Raw genomic sequence first — 20,272 nt, 5'->3', positions numbered from 1 at the left:
TTGGCCCTTGCTTTATTTATAAGCTTTTAGCCATTATTAGTCCGAGACTATTAATTATAAGCTCTTAGCCAATCTAGACCTCATCTTGCTAGTGCCCTTAGCCCATGTGTGAACTCTCGAGGTCCCCATGCCCCAACTAAGCCTTGGGTTAACCCTAATCCTAATCTTGGGTTAGCATACGCCCTACCCCTAATCCTAGGCTTGTCGGGACGTAACACCAATAGTGCTGAAAATCTCATGCGATGTGCCTCCTGGGGCTCTCATTCGTCCGGTGACAGACTCATAGAGGGCGATGCTGCTCCAAACCATGTCAGATGGGACTCCTATCTCCCATAGGCGTTGTAGGAAGCGGCCTCAGGGTATAGTATCAAGAACTTTGCAAAAACCCACAAAGCACTAGTAAATCCTTTGATGTCATGCTCTACCATCCTTGATGATAGACCGAAGCGTAAAGATGTGGTCAAGGGTAGAGTAGCTCCTCCGAAAGCATGCATGTCCAAAGGCTCTCCATCCCTGTCTCTCTACGAATGAATTGAGCTTGGCCTCTAGCACCGATCCATAGAGTCTGGCCAATGTGTGGCCAATCATGATTGTCGTGTAATTATTAGGAGTGCATCTCCTACTTGGAGGATGGGGGTGATGGTGTTAGCCGACCGAGAGGGTGGAAATTCTTCACAAAGGGCTCTATTGAACACGAAGGCTAGTAGGGGAGCCAGGGTATCATCGACATGTGAGATGTACTCGGCAATGAGTCCTTCGTGATCCTTGGCCCGCCCATTACGTAGTCTAAAGATGGCCCGCCCATTACGTAGTCTAAAGATGGCCGTGAGGACCTCTTTGTGAAGAAGGTGGAGGTGGTGGGGCGGGGATCTAGTGGTGGGGGTAGAGGTGACTAATGGGGGATATGATAAGAGGGAGCGTGCATAGGAGTACCATGTGTCCATGCACATGATAGGTGTCAGGAGGCGAAGTTTCCTCCAATCCTCTCTGCAATTCGGCCCTAAGAAGAGTCAATAAAACTCATCCTCTTTCCGAGCATATAGAACTCACATTTCGTTTGTTGGTGGGTGAGACGTGCTGCTTGGCGATTCGTGATTTCCCCAATCCGTACCTCATGTGTCACATGCACAGCCGTGGACATGGATAACCTCATCATTGGTTCCAGATTTGGCAACATTTTAGGGGAGATTCAACGGCAGATTTAGAGCCAATTTTGCAGCCCAATAAGCTCCTTAAGTGACAAAGACATCATCCATATATGGGACACCTTTTGGCCACAATTTGGAGACCAAAAGATGATTTTTTGGACGAAGTTTGTGGGGTGAGAAGGCAAAATCAACCGGATTACGAATTTTCCTCTTCTCCCTACTATAAATAGCCAAGGTCTCATTTGTACATATCATCTAATCCCCATTTGGGATCAGGTTATAGGCAATCAATGGAAGGTCTAAAGTCAACCTTTTGGTCAAGCCAAAGGCCTCAAAAGCTATACAGACATCATCATCTTTTTGTACCATATAATATTGGAGACACAACTCATCTCTCTCTTCTCTCTTTGTCTAATCATCATTAAAGTTTGCATCATTGTTATTTATCAGGCCTAGGACTGAGGATCAAGTAAGCAAGGCTTCTATGCATGCAACATTGGTATCTAATGTCACATGCACTCTGCACTGTAGTGCATGGTGACAACATGGCTCATCATCATCAGTGCAACATTGTACATTATTAGTACCCTTTAGGATGATAATTGTTGTACGCCGTGACCCCATTGTAATCCTCAGTTCCAGGCATGAGCTATGTAGGTCATTCCTCAGCCTTAGACAGTCAGTCAGTCAGTCCAAGTCTCTTAACCCACTTGAAGAGATGCATTCATCCATGGCATATAGACCATTGCAGAAGCCTTCAAATAACATCTAGCATTTATTAGAATTTATCTGGCATTTTTCCCATCATTTCCAGCATGTAATACCATTCATTTATCATGCACAAGTCATGTGGAATAAATAGCTACAGTCGGCCAGCCCTTCAGCCAACCGACCAACATCTAGAGATCATATAAATAGTTGAGCTTTGCATCATTCCATCATTCATATCATATTCAGCCAAGACGACCTCAACGCTTGGAGCCTTCAGCCCAAGGAGCATAAGCGATTGGAGAATTCAGCATATCAGCCATCAGCATATAGGAGCATCAACGCTTGAGCATTCAGCCTTCATTCAGTAAAACGCAGCATCTACAGCATTCAGCCCTACAGATCACCTTGCGTTTTCAGCCTTCATACAGTTTTCAGCATCCTTGTTTGCATCGTTTTGCTACAGCCACTTGGTGAAGGTAAAACTCAGCATTCATACTCATTTTCAGCATTCATACATAGCCTAGAACAGTCCCAATCAGCCCCTTCTCTCAACCTCAGATTTGCAGCCTTCCTACATCCATTGGGAAGAGTGCATAGGCTCGAGATTGGTCATCCTTGGTGCTTCTATAGCCGTGTGCAGTTCAGCCCAACTCTTGGTCCTCAGAGATCTTGCGTTTGGCTTATCGTCAGTCCACAGTCAGTCTCTTCAAAGTAATAAAGCAAATACTATTCCGGTAACGGGATAGAGGGCCCTTCAGTGGGGTAATTCGGGACCCATACGGTGTACAATTTCTATCTCTGTCTCTCTCTCTCTCTCTCTCTCTCTCTCTCTCTCTCTCTCAAATCTCTTAAGTTTGAAGTCATAAAGTGGATTGCTAAACTCGCGAAACTCAGGATACAAAAGACGGTGTGAGAATTTGTGTGACAGGATCCTCAATTACGAATACTTCCGCTACATGTTACATTGGTATCAGATTCAGCTTGTCCACACACACCGTATCCTAGCGTGAGGACATCCTTGAATGGTCATATTGCGTTCCGGCACGACCACCGACTTCAGCATCAAGTCTACAGAGGACGGTACCCATCAGCCGCTGCAAGAAGTCTCCCCCGAAGGAGACCTTGCTCTTCCGACTACTACAGACACCATAGCTCTACTCAGAGCTCAGAACCCGCTTCTCATGGAGCGTCTCCAACTCTTGGAGGCAACAGCAACACGTCCTCCGCCTCCAACACAACCCCCCCCCCCCCCCTGCGACTACATCTCCCTCTTCTTTCAGATAGAACAACAAAGAAGAAAAGACGAGGCTTGACGGAGAGAAGAAAAAGCTGAAGCTGAAGCAAGAAAGTAACAAGAAAAAGCAGATAGACGGGACTATGAGAAAGCCCAACACAGGATCGAAGAAGACCGGCGTCAGGTTGAACTCACTGCTCGGGAGCACCAATGAGAGCTCGATCGAGAGCGTATGTTACTCGAGCACAAAAGGGAAAAGGGACCATGCATCTTAGATATCAGTACCTCTCTTCAATTTCCCCAGCCTTAGGTGCCACCAGCCACCCGCCCGCGACATCGACTACCGTCATTCAAAGTCAACCAAATTTTAGTAAGTATGATGGTAAGTGTGATCATTTAGCAGTTAATCAGTTCATTCATCAATTTACTGCTCATTTTTCATTAGCTAGGATTACAGATCCTCAGGACAGAGTCCACATAGCGGCTCCCCACCTTACGGGTGACGCAGTCACTTGGTGGCAGCATTGGTCTAGTCTTCATACAGACCAAACCACAGGTGTCACCTTCTAGCTGGGATACATTTGTTCATAGCCTAAAGACCAGATTTCTGCCGCCCTAGTATATGACCGGCCTCGCAGATGACTTTACCACAACAATTAGGGTTATTTGAGCAAGCCAAGATGGATCAATTCATTCGTGGATTAGATCACAACATCTAGTTCACAGTTCACAACTTTGAACCCAGTACATATGACCAAGCTTTGACTCTTGCTCAAAATGAAGAAATGAGGATGAACGGAGACAAGCCTAAACAACCGCAGTCTAGTACCAAACCCCAACTAGGGAAAGGTACTCTGTCTTCTAAAGACACTAAGGCAGACAACAGTCCTAGCTCTAGTTCAAGGGGTAAAGAACCCAAGCCTAAGAAAACCCTGAGGAAAAGGCTAAAGCAGGCATCATTGGAGGCTATCTTCCTCGAGAGGAGCAAAGACAGTATCAGGCAGAAAACCGATGTTTTTTCTATCATACCATTGGGCATGGCAAGAAGTATTGTCCAAAAAGGCAAGCGAAGCAAGCCTCCAAAGAGCCTTATGCCACAATTGCCACAGTATCCCCCGCTCCTCCTGACCCGCCTGCTACCACCAATGCGGTTCAGATCTTACCTTCTATGCATCCCATGCCATCCGTGGTGCTTGATGCTATGCAGGAGCGTGAGGCTACAACCACACAGAAAACCTTGATCTGCGCTTATGGCCCTACCAAGGGCCGCCAGTTCATAATCCTTTTTGACATGGGCAGTTCTGAGGACGCCATCTCTCCCCAGTTGGCTACCAACATGAGCTGTACCTTAGTGCCCTATCATTTGGAGGTAGACGGGTTTACACCTGGTCTCTGCGCCCACATATCTCAACGGACACAGCAGTTTTCTTTTCAGGTTCCAAAGGCCTCATTCCAGCGAAATTTCATTGTCTCTCCTCTTTTGGGATGTGACATGATCTTAGAAATCCAGTGGTTTTGTCAGTATGAACCTATTCCCAATTGGGTGCAAGACACCTTTATTATCTCTAAAGGTTTTCCTGAGCTTGTCATGATTCGGAGGGATAGGAGCATTCTTGGCATTCCTATGATTTCTCATCTCCAGGCCCCACGAGCTATCCGCAAGGGAGCAGAAGGAGCATTGATTTATGCTCAGACAGCTTCTATCTCATCGATAACCATTGTCTCATCTTCTTCTTCAGTCCCTCAGTTGGCAGATCTCCTTTCTCATTCAGACATTTTTAAGGATGATCTCCCACCCAGTATCCCACCCTCTTGTCCTTAGATCATCATATCGCTTTCGTCTCTCGGGCAAAACCTCCTAGCAAGTTTCTCTATCGTCTTTCCAAGAATTTCAAGGGCAAGCTAGAACAGCTGTCAGTATTCAAACATTTGAAACCGGTTCCCTATGGACGAGTTTTCACAGTCAACACAGACCACCAAGCACTTAAGTGACTCCCAACAATGCCAAGTGCCCAATGGAGTGATCACCACACTAGACAGGGTCAGATCTTCCACCAGTTTGGAGGAATGATCAAGTACATCCCTGGTCAACATAACCCAGTAGTAGCAAATGTTCTTAGTAGAAAGACCAGCATCCAAACCATTCAGGAATCTACCATTCTCAAAATCTTTGGAAAAGACTTGGATAGCATGACAAATCCACATGTCGATTCCACAGAGTTTGGTACTCAACCCAATTTGGCCCTCAATTCTGAGCCTAGCCATTAACGAGTTCATAGACAAGCAAACAAGTCTAGACGAGATGTCCACTTCAAGGAAGGGGATTGAGTCTATCTGTGCATCATGAAACAGAGATTGAAACAAGTGGGTAAACGTTGTCCCAAGCTTTCTTTTCGTAGTTTTGGACCTTTTCCAATAGTTAAAAAGATAAGTGATGTCTCCATGAAGTTGAAGTTGCCTAACAGTTGGACAATGCATGATGTTGTCCATGTTTCTTGGCTAAAACCATATGTTGGACCAAAAGTTTTTGATATTCAGATGAACAGTCGCCATACGTGGTAGACGAAGCAGAAGTCATCGAGCCTAAGTAGATCCTTCTTCATCGTTGGAAGCATGGTTCCGGTTGACAGGTATATCAGTTCTATACGAAGTTCCGAGATCGAGGTACCCACGAAGCCGTTTGGCTAGACGAGGAGTTCTTTCAAGAGTACCCCCAGTTATTGGTGGACTGCTTAGAAGCTATGAACCTACCGCCAAGCTAAGCAGGAAGGAATGTCACATGCACTCTGCACTGTAGTGCATGGTGACAAGATGGCTCATCATCATCAGTGCAACATTGTACATTATTAGTACCCTTTAGGATGATAATTGTCGTACGCCGCGACCCCATTGTAATCCTCAGTCCATGATAAGTCGGGCACAAGCTACGTAGGTCATTCCTCAACCTTAGACACTCAGTCAGTCAGTCCAAGTCCCTTAACCCACTTGAAGAGATTCATTCATGCATGTAGAGTCAGTAGAAGCCCTAGCGTTTGAATTAGAAAGCACTCTGCATAATGCATATCATTCATCCATGGCATATAGACCATTGCAGAAGCCTTCAAATAACATCTAGCATTTATTAGAATTTATCTGGTATTTTTTTCATAATTTCCAGCATGTAATACCATTTATTTATCATGCACAAGTCGTGTAGAATAAATAGCTACAGTCGGCCAGCCCTTCAGCCAACTGACCAGCATCTAGAGATCATGTAAATAGTTGAGCTTTGCATCATTCCATCATTCATATCATATTCAGCCAAGAAGACTTTTAGTGGCAGCATTGGTCTAGTCTTCATACAGACCAGACCACAAGTGTCACAGCTTTTAGCTGGGATACATTTGTTCATGACCTAAAGACCAAATTTCTTCCTCCCTAGTATATGACCAGCCTAGCAAGTGAGTTCTATGGACTCAGACAGAACGGATCACCAGTGCTTCAGTTTTCCGGAAGGTTATAACTTTAGCACAACAGTTAGGGTTATCTGAGCAGGCCAAGATAGATCAATTCATTCGTGGATTAGATCCTAATATCCGATTCATAGTTCGTAACTTTGAACCCAGTACCTATGACTGGGCTTTGACTTAGGCTCAAAATGAAGAAATGAAGATGAACAGAGGTGAGCCTAAGCAGTCGTCACAGTCCAGTGCCAAACCCCAGCAACAGCAATCTGTTGCGCAGCCAGAAAAAGGTAATGAATCTTCTAAAGATGCTAAGAAGGACGGCAGTAATAGCTCTAGTTCAGGGGGTAAGAAGGATAAGGAATCCAAGCCTAAGAAAACCCTTGAGGAAAAGGCTAAAGCAGGTATTACTAGAGGTTATCTTCCTCCAGAGAAGCAACGGAAATACCAATTAGAAAACAAATGTTTTTTATGTCATACCATCGGGCACGGTAAGAAGGATTGCCACAAATGGCAAGCGGAGCAAGCCTCCAAAGCACCTTCTGCCACAATTGCCACAGCATCTCCAACTCCTCCAACCCCACCTACCACCATAAATGCAATTCAGCTTTTAGCTTCTATGCATCCTATGCCATCCGTGGTATTTGATGCTAAGCAAGAGGGTGAGAGCGATGCTGCACAGAAAAGCCTCATCCGAGCTTATGGCTCTGCCAAGGACCGACAGTTAGCTTTTAGCTTCTATGCATCCTATGCCATCCGTGGTATGCTAAGCAGGAGGGTGAGAGCGATGCTGCACAGAAAAGCCTCATCCGAGCTTATGGCTCTGCCAAGGGCCGACAATCTGTAGTCCTATTCGACATGGGCAGTTCTGAGAACGCCATCTCTCCCCAGTTGGCTAACAAGATGAGCTGCACATTAGTGCCATATCATTTGGATATGGACGGGTTCACACTTGGTCTCCGCACCCACATATCTCAAAAGACACGGCAAATTGCCTTTGAAGTTCAAAAGGCCTCATTCCAACAAGATTTCATTGTCTCGCCTCTCCTAGGGTGTGACATGATCTTAGGAATCCAGTGGTTCCGTCAATATAAGCCTATTCCCGATTGGAGGCAGGACACTTTTACTATCTGTAAAGGTTTTCATGAGCCCGTCATGATTCGTGGGGATAGAAACATTCTTGGAATTGTAACATGGAGAAGCTTCAGGGGAGCTCGGTAACTTCAATGCTCAGAAATCAGCACACTTGTCGCGATGAAATTAACGCACAAAACTGAATGTAGATGTGCAGAAAAATAGAGAGAGAGAGAGAAAGAAAGAAAGAAAGATATATTAACGTCAACGAGAGGCCAAAGTCGGCCTATGAGACAAAAAATAATACAACTGTGTTCTTCCGGTCATCGGAAGAAAAGGAAAAGAAAGAAAAGAAAAAGTGTGCATGTGTTTGGATACCACTGTGAATCATCATGGATCAGTGGAGCCCATATACAAACAATATAAAGGGGGGTGGGGATGTGGATGGAGTGCTAAGGCAAGATGCATCTCTATATGCTGAAGGGGTAGTACAAGCATGCTATGCAGATCTATGTCTAACTCAATCCAGTGCCATAAGAGGGATATAAGATATCATACATTGCCGATGCTGAGGCTGTGAATGGCGTGAACATGTACCCTGAGTCTGAATGAAAGCAAGCTAGCCTATCTGGTGTCTCCATCTGGTGTCTCATTCGGATACCTACTATCTCTCGGTGACGGAGTCAGGGTGCTCTATGTCCAGTCTGTCTAGGTCTCCTCCTGGCTCTCAATTCCTCTGCTCTCTGTGCGGTCACCCCACGTGGTACATCAACTGGCACTGGCATAGCTCTCTGGAAGAAATCTGTGAGCTGGGACTGTCTCCCACCCCTAGTGGGAGCGGGTGTCTGGAGGAGGAGTCTCTCTCGAGAACTATGAAGCTCTAGTAGTAGTCTGCCAGCGCTGGTCCGAGGCCTCCATCAATTGATGTAGTGAAGAGTGCTCCTCAAACAATCTTGCATAACTATCTCTGACCCCTTGGTGGGCTCTACATCTACATACAAAGTGATCCTCAGTCTCCACCTCCTCGCGGCACAATCTGCATATCCGCTCGGCTCTGGGAACCCGTGCCGCTCTCCCAGCCTCTATCTCTAGCTGATGTGATGAGACTCATAGCTGTCCAATAGCAACGCGAGAGCTGTGTGGCATGTATACATCCATATACCACGGTCGCTGTATAAACCCATCCCCTGAGAGAGAGAGAGGGAGAAGAGGACACAGTATTGAGTCCCGAATACCCTCTGTAGAGCCCCCACCACGAATGGTGTATTTGCTTTTATTAGAATGATGTAAAATACTGAAATAAAAGATTGACTGAACCTTCTTGGCTGAGATGAATCTCTGCCCTTTACCTTCAATCCTTCACCCCTTTTGCGTTAGCTTGATCTAGGCTGTCCTGGTCCTTGCTTCAGCTTCAGCACTTGGCAAATGATGAGATGAATAAAATGAGTTGTGGGCTGGGTATTTATACCCTTTGTGGACAGCAGTCGGCTAGCTAAAAGGCAGTCAGCTGTCTCAATATGCTCCACGACTGGAAAATACAGCACAAATTCAGATTAATTGCTGCGCATGACTAATAATATGGCTGGGCACTTAGGCGCATGGTATAACCGTATATGGGGGCTAGGCACTGTGCGCCTGCTGTACTGGAGGCTGGGCAGCCTGTATGGGCTGCCCCACACTTGCCCTACAGCCCTCCTAGGGCTGGATAACCAGTTGGCTATCCTTGCAAAGCCCCTAGGGCTGTCTGTAGCCCTCCCATGACCTACCCATGGCTGGTGGGTACAACCAGAGCCTTCCTGGCCCTTATGGGGATTGTCTTATACTTTCCCCATGCCCACATGAGTTCCTGGGGTAGCCCTATGGGCTGGCCCCTTTTCCTAAATGCAAACACTAACTGTCTACACAGTGTTATGGCATCCGGTATCATACCAGATACACAGAGTCACTGACATCATTATAGAGGGAGACTCATAGCGCGAACTGGCACTATTTCATGTGCAGGACAATGCACACCTGACCTTGGACTCATGTGCAGGACAATGCACACCTGACCTCGGACGACTGGGATGGAACCCTGGCTGACTCGTCCCGGACTCGACTCACATGGGACCAGTTTACCATCCCAGGTCATGCACCTTCTGTACAGATATGTCTACGTGGCATCCAAGTGCGGAATGCACGTGACATCTCCTTCTAGTTAACTTAACGGAAGCTGCATAGCCTCCAAATAATCTGTCAATAACGCCGGATGGTCTCAAAAACTCTTTGTCAAGCCATACCGCTTCGTGAATCCCTCGGTCTTGAAACTTCGTGAGGAACTGTCTTTGCCTTCGGCATGAGCCATGCTTGAAACGGTGCAAAAGGATCTGTTCTGGAACCATAACTTCTGCTTCATCAATAATATCTGGTTCCGCCTCGTCTTTAACTTCAGAAGGGATCGGACCTGGTCCATGAATAGTGTCACAGATGCGCTTAGTCGGATTAGAGAGGTGAATACTTTGTCGTTCACCGAGATTTCTACCGACTTATTTCATTCATTGAGAGGGCTTGTAGGACTGATAGTTATTTTGGTCCATATTGGCAGAACATCCAGGACGGAAGCTCATTGATTGACCAAGACTCGGTGACTAAGCAGCCTACCATTCAGGCTGCGAGAGGCCAATGGATGATTCGGAATGGTTTACTATTCCGTAATAACAAAATTTGTGTACCACAGATCCCGGACATTAGGTCCAAGATTCTTAAGGAGTCTCACGACGCCCCTTCTGCTGGACACCCTGGGGTACACAGGATATTAGCTTTAGTGAAACATACTTTTTATTGGCCAAAGATGAAAGGGTATGTAGAAGATTATGTCCTCAAGTGTCGGGTTTGTCAAGTAAATAAAGTTGAACGCTTTAGACAGGCTGGGATGTTGCATCCTTTGCAAATCTTGGGTAATAAATGGGAAAGCATTCCCATGGATTTTATTACTGGATTGCCAAGAACACGTCAAGGACACGATTCTATTTGGGTTGTGGTGGATCGCTTGACAAAAATGGCTAGATTTTTACCGACACGGAAGACCATTACAGCTACGCAATTAGCAAGGCAGTTTATCACGCAATTGTTTAGACTATACGGGTTACCGCAAGACATAGTTAGTGATAGGGACTCTAAGTTTACAAGTGACTTTTGGAGGCTTGTTTTTGAGAAGTTGGAAACAACTTTGAATTTGAGTTCCTCAGATCATCCTCAATCTGATGGCCAGACTAAAAGAGTGAATCAGATTTTGGAGGATATGCTTCGAGCATATGTCTTCAAAAGACAGAGTTCATGGGAGGATTATCTTCCTATGTTAGAATTTACATATAATAGTACTAAGCATACGAGTACAGATTTTAGTCTTTTTATGCTTATGTATGGTTTTCAACCTAGATCACCTGTTACAATGGGATTTTCACGACTTCAGCATGATGCAGCACGTAATTTTTTGCAAGATATGCAAGAAATGCTACAAGTTGTAAAGGAATCTATTAGAAGTACTCAAGACAGAGACAGATTTTATTCTAATAGACATCGTTCACCCAGAGAGTTCTCTGAAGGAACGATGGTGTATTTGCAAGTTCTGAAAGATTCCAAGACTTTACGGACAGGTCGATCTCCAAAATTATTCCCTAGATAGTGTGGACCATTTCGTATTACACGACGGATTGGTTCAGTCGCATACGAACTGGATTTATTTGCCTTCTCATGTGAAAGTTCATCCCATATTTCATGTCAGTAGACTTAAGGAAGTATTGGGTGGAACGGACCAGTTAGTTACTCCTCAAGAAATCATGGATGTTGAGGACATGACATTTGTTCCACACGAACTGGAAAAGATCCTTGGATTTCGTGAAAGACGATTGCGTAATACACTTCTCACGGAATACAAGATCAAGTGGAAGAATCGTGTTGAGGAGGACGCTACATGGGAGACATTGACTACCCTTCAGAGGGACTACCCTGGGTTTTTAGTGAGCTCAGGCCAAGGTTAGTCAATAGTTCATAGAGTCTCGCATGTCTTTGTGAGAGCTCTATGGTCAGGATCCTGGATCTAGTACAGACGTGCACTTGCTTTATGCAGCCAAGGCCGGCAGCAGTCTCGAGGCCCGCGAGGGTAGCTTCGTGGCGGTATGGGATGTCACGAGGTAGAGATTGGTCGATACGTCCAACTAGTTAGCTCAGCTCGTGGCTCGGTGGGGACAGCCAAGACTTGTGGGTTTTGCGCACGGCTGTCAAGGTTGGGAGGTGAGTCAGGCCTGCACCCCCTTCACGTTGCTTGGCTTTGTTTTGCAGGTTTCGCGTCTTGTACCAGGAGCATTCTACGAGGTGATCCTTTGGGGATTTGACAGTTATTGGCTGCAAGTACAAGGTCACCTGGTTATGTTTTTTGGCATGGGAGCGACGCAAGCTCTCATGGGTGCATACCCATGGAGCAGATTGCTTTCTTCCTGCTTGGAAGGGACAGAGGGACCTGCAGTTTTGGATCACATGGTTGTGGGACAGAAATACAGCAGACATATTCAGTAAGAGTTCTCTCTTTTGTTTGTGTGTTGTGTTGGCACTACATTTGAGTATGTGCCAAGAATGTTTTCACGTGGAAACAGGACATGGGTTTCATGCTGGGCTCGACCAGATGTTTAATGGGAAAACAGGTCACCCGATGTTTGCTGAAACACGTCTTTGTTTCATGTGGAAACATGTAGGCAGCGGTAACAGGAGTGGACACATGTTTGGTACAGCCTTGCTTTCTGCTGATTGGACAGGGGTTCGAGAATCCATGACTGAGATGGATAGTACCCTTGGAAGGCAGAGAGGGTTGGTACAAGTGTGTCGACTGTATAGTATGCTCTGTTGTAGCCTGTGATGCGAGTTCTCTTTTGGGAGACAGTTTGGGAGTCTGTGTTGTGATGCAGAAGCACTGGATGTGTCAGGGTGTGATGTTGTTCATAGGGTGAGAGGCTATGGATGATTGTGGCAAATAGGACATGGGTTTCATGCTGGGCCAAACCAGATGTTTAATGGGAAAGCAGGTCACCCGATGTTTGCTGAAACAGGTCTTTGTTTCATGTGGAAACATGTTTTTGGGTTTCTCTAGGAGATAGGTCACATGCAAGCAGCGGTCATCACAGGAGTGGACACATGTTTGGTACAACCTTGCTGCTGATTGGACAGGGGTTCGGGGATCCATGACTGAGATGGATAGTACCCTTGGAAGGTAGAGAGGGTTGGTACAGGTGTGTCGACTGTATAGTATGCTCTGCTGTGATGCGAGTTCTCTTTTGGGAGTCTGTGTTGTGATGCAGAAGCACTGGATGTGTCAAGGTGTGATGCTATTCATAGGGTGAGAGGCTATGGATGGTTGTGGAAGCCCTGATCATGGAAGAAAGCTTCTGTATGCAGACTCAATTTGTGGGAGTCTTTTGATGTGAACAATGGCTGGACTTAATTGTGGATGCCGAGTGGATATGAAGCCATGATGCAGGGTCTTTGCAGGCTTCAGGAGTTCTACTGTGACAGCTGAGTTTCCAGCCTTATTGTAATCAAAGCTCTCTTATAATCAATTAAAGAAATATCGCAAGGGACACCACTGCATTTTGGAGCCAATCGGTGTCCGTGTACTGTTTGCAGGAGCACTCTAGCTTCCCCTGTTTGTTTTCCTTTTCTTGGTCCTCAAAGGTGTTGAAGTGTTTTGTGTGCCAGTGTTTGTTTCGCACCGCCCTTTGGTTTTGTCTCAAGGCTGGAGGCCGGTTTACACCTCCTGTTTTGTAGGCACCCTCCGCGAGGACCTCATCCCACCAAGACCACTCTGTAGATTTAGACTTCTTTGAGGTGGAATGAGACTGATCCATGGAGGCCATGGATGCAAAGACTGCAAAGAAGGAATGAGGAACAGGGGGTCATTGCGGTCATTGCAAAGGACAATAAGAACAAGGTGCCAGGAGATTCTGAAAAAAAGAAAGTACATAATAGAACAGACAGAGTTCGGAGAAAAATAAAATTCTTTATTCATTCAACATTAGCAATAGTTTTTGGCAATACAAGTTACTTCAGGTGACTTTCTACATGGGTTTATTGTCCTGATCCTCATGGCTGGTAGGTGCCTCAGCATCAACTAGGACCACAGCAGGTTCTTCTACAAGCTATAGGTTTCGCCATATGGGGGCTCATCTTCGAGTGTGTGGCTGAGCGACAATACATTGAGACAGCTCATTGTTGATGCCCTTTGCCTCTTCGAGAGAGCCTGACATTACAAGAGGCAATCTCTAAGAGGGCTCGACGATGTCATTGCCCTCCCATGTGGTTTTGGGATGATGAAGATTGCTTGCTATTGCAAACGGTCCCAAGACACATGGACGACAACCACAACGCCGCTCATAGAATGCCATTAGTGCAAACTATTGAATGCAGCACAATAAGAAGAAGAGAGGGATTGATCGAAAAAGGACTTGTTATATTATTAAAAAAAGATGCAATTTAATTAAGATGCTTCCTATCTATTTTTTAAAAAAGTCAATGATCATTTAAAAAAACAAGGTCCATTTACTAATTTACAAAAAAGAACACTTACTGATTAAAATTTATTGATTGTGGAGAACCAAGTTGAGAAGTGCCTTGCTCCAACTTCAGTCTTGCTCCGCACGGAAAGAGAGAGGAGGAGGGAGAGAGAGAAAGGGGGGGGGAGAGAGGAATGTGCTAGAGCTTTGGGATTTGAAGCTCAGCTCTAGGGACTTGTGTACAAAACAAGCATTGTACTACAGCTTATATGGTGTGGTGATAATGTAGCCGTTGTGGTTCAAGAAGCCAAGGTGGCCGTTGAGGCAACGAGCTCTGCAAGGAGCGCAACAGACAGGAAGGGAAGGGCCAGCACACGCGTCATTTTTCTCAATGGGCCAGCACACACGTTACGGGCCAGCTAACGTTTTTTTTTTTTTTTACGTTAGCAGCCAACCCTGAGGGATTTTTTTTTGGGCGAAAAAATATGCCACGTGGGCAGCGACCCCATCTCCCCCGTTTCTGGCCGTTTCCATGAAGTCGACATGGGGAAACGGCGTTTCCCCGTTTCAGGGCACCGTTTCCCCGTTTCGTGTGACTATGGGCTAACCGCCAAGGGCCTTTACAAGTCATCCCGCCCAAATGCCGAGGGAGAGGCTCGAGGCATTATTTAATATGCTAAGAGGAGAAAGGGGTTTAAGCCTTAGGAAGTAATTTCCGCATGGCAGGAAGGAAGCAAGAAGGAATTCACCCTAGCCATACATATAGAAACCCCAATTTCTTTCCAGCAACCAAGGACCACCGCCTGAGATCTCACCTCCCCAATCCCCATGGACGGGGGGATCTGCCCCCAGCCAAGTTCCAACCCCTGCCATCCGATGGGCAGAGGATCTCTCTTTACACACCTAAAGACCCGAATACATGCGTGAGTGCATCAACGTCGCTCAAAAAAAGACCCAAAACAAAGAGACTCAGAATGCATTTGCGTGCAATCTTGCTTGTTTCACATGAAATTAATTGTAATAGTCCCAGTTTAATTTTTGGCTTTCAATGAGCCCAAGGGTCGGGACTGACCATGTGTGACCTCATCCTTCGTTTGGCTTGAAAGTAGAGCCGAAACCAAGACCGCAAACCTACGCTCCTGCAATGAGATCAATGAGGAACATGTCTAGAAATGAATGAGGAATATCATCTCAATATTTTTTTTTCAATTCTGAAACAAAAGCTAAAGATTTTTTTTTAGCCCTTGAAAATTTTGATTTGCAGCTGAAACTTAAGCGAAATTGTACTCTGAAAGCTGGAACTTAAAGAACCTTGGGTGGAAGGAAGCTGCCAGCTTTCTCACAGCCCATGGTATCAACTGGTGCACTTCCAGATGCTCTCATTGTCCTTATGGTCTCTAAAACCTCTTGCCAGCGTGCTGGCATCACTGAGACACAATTTAATTGTCAGTGTCTTTATTAAAGCCTGTAAACAAAGGGAAAACAACTTGTCCACCAAGCATAAAACATGATATTGGTATTTTTAACATAACTCTTGCAGAAGTATAATTAACTTTCTTGACTTTCGCCCGCCGGGGGGGGGGGGGGGATCGTTACCCTACGAGTGTCTTCAAACCACCAACTTTCTCATGAAACACATGAAGAGCAATATCTATAATCAAGTTTTCTGTGAAGTTCTTCCGATGAAGCAACGCCCTTACCTACATCCTTCAAATATTTGATAGAAGTATGCATGACTCAATGATGATTTGATTGATGTGTTACCGTTCACCAAGTACAATGCTTTTATATATATGTAGCTTTAACTTTTGACCGAAAGAAATCACACACGCACACACAATGAATGAGTGACACATGGCACACTTATCCTATCCACACCTAAAGGTGGGTTCACACACACATACACACTCATAGGAAGTATTCACACACACAAGGCTACCGCGTGCTCAAAGGAGACACAATGGCACCAACACTTGAACTCTCGTGCCATGCCTGATATAAGAGCTTGACCATCTAATAACAACCTACATCATCTTTCTAGGGAAACCCCCCCCCCCTTGTTCTAAGCAAGGATATGAAATGGGAATGAAGCCTTTTTAAGGCATTACAAAATGAAAACACACGTAAAGATTATTTAATTCAGCTTTTCGGAGACTTCACGAGCAAAGAACCCTTGACTCGCACACATTGGTGTTTAGAAAGCCCAATCACAATCTTCCACATATGTAAATGCTTGCTCTGTGGGCTGTGGATGTCTCAACTTCAGGGACATCTTCTTCTTCGGCTTCTTGTACAAGGTTGGCATGTGTCTTCTCCTCCTCTTTGCCCATCTTTTTGAAGCATCTTTCCTCCTTGTGTCCAAGCTTTTTGCAATAGTTGCATCTGCTATCCTTGTTCCTCTTCTTCCACTTGGTGAACACATCTCTCTTACAATTGAACCCTTCTCAATTTGATTTTTGAGACGACGGTCTGCCTAAAATGAATGTCCCAACACTTGTGCATGTCCTAGGCACCTCGGGAGCCTATAGGACTGTCAAAACTACCCTAATCGGTCACTCTTCCTCAAATCTTGTTCTTGAGTCAGCTGCAAGTACGAAGCTTGTCCACATGTGTCACGTGCACACCCGTGCCATGGCTTAATGAAACTGGACGGGAACTCGGATGCAATAGACAGTCACTTCGGATGTCAACAAAGATATGAAAACATAGCGGACATAACCATAAACAATGCTAAAGGGAACACAACACTGAGTCAGAAAGGCCGGCCCCCTCGTAGGAACTGCTTTATTCTAGTAACCGGGTTACAATCAAACCAAGGTGAGGGTGCAATACTGCACCGGATTTCCACAAAGCTTCCTTAGCAAACACTTAACACAGGAATCAAAACACAAACCGCTCCAAGAACCAATATGAATCAACAGCCTAGTGCGGTGTCAAACCCAACACCGAACTCTGTGCCAAAACAGCCCTGAAAAGGTTCTCAAAACAATACCAGAAAAGCTCTCAAAAACAGTCCCTGATACCTCCAAACACAGCCCCTAAACCAATGCCCAGGAGGGAGTGGTAAATAGAGGAGAAGAAATGACCCAACTACTGTACCACTCTACAACTTGAGCAAAAGAGAGAGAAGAATCCGTCCGACCACTATACCGCCGTACCGTCTGCACTTCAGGAACGAGAGAGAGAGAGAGAGAATGTCAAACTCCTGTTTGCTCCCCAAGCTTTCGCACCCCAGCACAACGACGTTGTACCTGCTGTACGGCCTGTACCAGCACGAGAGAGAGAGAGAGAGAGAGAGAGAGAGAGGGTGAGCTGGCTGTCCTGCTGTCCATAGTACGACCAGCGCAAGAGTGAGCTGGCTGGCCTGCTGTCCACAGTATGACCAACACAAGAGGAGGAAGGAGCTGCCCGCAACTGTACCTGTTGTACGGCCAGATCATAGAAGAGGATCTGCTGCTGTATGGCTAGTCACTCGGGAGGGAGAAACACAGTAGGTTGGCATGTAGAGAGAGAAAGCGCCCAGTATGCTGAAGAGGGATACGCATGATGATAAAACAGCCCAAACCTGCTTTAATAGAGTCGACTAGCTCTATTTTTAAAGTGCTTTTCCCCTTTTTGGCTAAAAGTGGCTGAACGAGCCCAAAATATCCACTTTATGCTTTCCTTGGCTTGTACTCCAAGTTTTGGCCCAAAAATATCAACTTTATGCTTTTCTTGGCTTGATGCCAAAGTTTCATCTAGGTGCCTTCTTATGTCCACTTGTCCAAGCCCAATAATAAATACAAAGGCTGCATCTCCTGAATGTTTGCCCTTAGCCTGCCCCTAGGGCTGTCCTACAGCCCCTCCACGGCTGGTGGGTTCAGCCAGGGCCTTCCTAGCCCTCATGGGGGTGGTTTCACACTATCCCCATGCCCACACAAGACCCGGGGTAGCCCTATGGGCTGGCCCCTTGTTCTAAAAGCAAACCCTAACTAACTACTCAGTGATCTAGCATCCGGTACCATACTAGATACACAGAATCACTGACATCATTCCAGAGGGAGACTCACAGCGCGGACTAGCACTGTTTCATGTGCAGGACAATGCACACCTGACCTTGGACTCCTGTGCAGGACAATGCACACCGACCTCGGACGACTGAGATGGATCCTTGGCTGACTCGTCCTGGACTGGGCTCACATGGGACCGGTTCACCATCCCAGGTCCTGCACCTTCTGTACAGATATGTCTACGGTGGCATCCAAGTGCAGGATGCACGTGACACTGCAATAACAGGCGAAGCCAGAGGAAGCATTCCCTGAGGATATGTACTCACAACCCATACATCATTAAGCTCTCAAATCAGTCCAAAGGCCTAGCAACAGGTATGATCAATTCCGGCAGGTGACCCGACGTTGTGTTAAGGGTAAGGGAAAATCAGGCTTAGTGGCACTCACATGGGTGATGCACACGACATGCCCTCCCCTAAACCCGGAGCAGCACTCGGGCAAATCAACCACCTTTGTTCCACTTCTGCTCCGATCCAATGGTAGGCTCCGCTCCATATCCACCAGGTTGATCTCCAAGCTCTCTTCTCGGATACTCAATTTACCAAATCACATGTAGCCTCATCGTCCTCCTTATCAAACTTGGAGAAACTTGTCTGAAGCTCCTCAGGTACTGATAGGCTGACCTCATTAGGATTCAGAGAGATCTACCTGCTGGCTCTCTAGTCCCCGTTCAAGTTGTGTTTCGGGTTCAAGCTGGGGTTTGGGCATTGGCAACTCGGACAATGAAACCTCTGCTGGAATCCCCTATCTGTGATAGCATCAACCAAGAGCTCCTCCTGCCTGGAAGCTCTCCCCCACTTGGATCAATGCTCGGTCTTGGGTTGCTCCTCAACCCTAGGAGACTCCATCTTGTCACTTACCCATGATGCCACTTGCTTCATCACACAATCTATCACCATCTTGGTGATCTAAGCTTTCCATTGCTCTTCCCAGAGTCATGCTTCACGTGCTTCCTCCTCCCGTCATCCTTGTTCCTCATGTTCCCATCTTCTCTTTCCTCTCATACTGATCTACAATCTCTTCATCCATCCAACATTACCGCTCTTGGAGCTCCTCTTGTTTCCACCGAAACTCATCCCGCTGAATCTCCAACTACACACCTCGCCCTAGGGCATGCCTGGCTAGCATGTAGTAGACGGGTAGCACAGTCGGGCATCATCCGCAAGCATCAGGCGTAAACATCAGAAGCAGCTAGGCAGTGCAGAGGGCTGTGTGCTGCATTTGGACCAACGCAAGAGCCACATGGCAGTCGTCATTGGCTGGGGCAATCGACTAGGTACACAGGTCATGGGCAACCTCTAAACAGCCCGCACATCAGGTGCATAATGCGTGGGATTCCATCATTTCCCATCTACATTCTCTGAGCGATTAGAGCCTACAGAGTGTGTCTCTCTAGTACATGCTGGTTCCAGAGATTTAAAACAATGTGTGGACTATCATACTATGATTTGACATCTTCATTCTCAACCATCATTTGTACTTGAATTTCAGTTGTATACTTCTTTCTTTACACATTCAGGACTCGTGTGTGTTGTTTGATTCCATTGCTATCTCTTCTCTCTCTACCAATGTCTTTCTTAACACCCATAGGGCATACACTAAACGATGTACATCCCCAACTAATATATTCCCATGATGTGTAAGAGAATCTTACAAGAATGTAACATGCTTTCAAAAATGAAAAATCAAGTGTGTTTCATTGTTCTTTCTTTTTTCAGAAACCAAATCTCTCAGCTTTTTTTTAAGAATGAGAAGCACTCAAGCAAGAGAAATGAAAGAGGGTTAGTAATGGTCGGAATGCTGGGCTCAGGTCCTGGATTCAATGCAGCATCTGTGATTAGTAATGAATCCTGGCATCTGTAAAGTGTAACTGTGGGTGGGTTTTGGTTTCTCCCTCTCAAAAAAAGTATCATCAAGAGGGTCAGTGACCTGTAGCTCCCCTTCATTTGCCCCCTTTGCCAATCCAGTCCATTCATTCCATGATCTGCCCGCAATATAGACATGGTTGTGTGTTGCCCCATGCATGATATCATGATAAATATCAATCAGATATGGTACATGAATCTCTAGAAAATCAACGAGGACATCTGTC

At 45.9% G+C, this 20,272-nt stretch overlaps 1 protein-coding gene across 3 annotated transcripts in view; it reads right to left on the bottom strand.

Annotated features, from left to right (window-relative positions):
* Positions 1 to 20,272, bottom strand: part of LOC147632086 (endonuclease III homolog 1, chloroplastic-like) — a 95,405-nt gene that overhangs the window by 73,808 nt on the left and 1,325 nt on the right. For 2 of the 3 annotated variants that reach the window (XM_086808664.1, XM_086808663.1), the window contains exons 4-5: positions 15,443 to 15,558; positions 15,204 to 15,270 (exon numbers count right to left, since the gene is read on the bottom strand). The exons of the other annotated variant lie outside the window; for it this stretch is intronic. In XM_086808664.1, the coding sequence (XP_086664790.1) occupies positions 15,204 to 15,270; positions 15,443 to 15,558 (183 nt within the window). The remainder of the gene's footprint in view (positions 1 to 15,203; positions 15,271 to 15,442; positions 15,559 to 20,272) is intronic. 3 annotated transcript variants of the gene reach the window in all.

The sequence above is a fragment of the Cibotium barometz genome, chromosome 14 (assembly GCF_041138505.1).
Source record: "Cibotium barometz isolate CiBa-2024 chromosome 14, ASM4113850v1, whole genome shotgun sequence".
Lineage (NCBI taxonomy): Eukaryota > Viridiplantae > Streptophyta > Polypodiopsida > Cyatheales > Cibotiaceae > Cibotium > Cibotium barometz.
The sequence above is the reverse complement of the archived record's forward strand: the minus strand, read 5'-3'. Positions and strand labels throughout refer to the sequence as shown.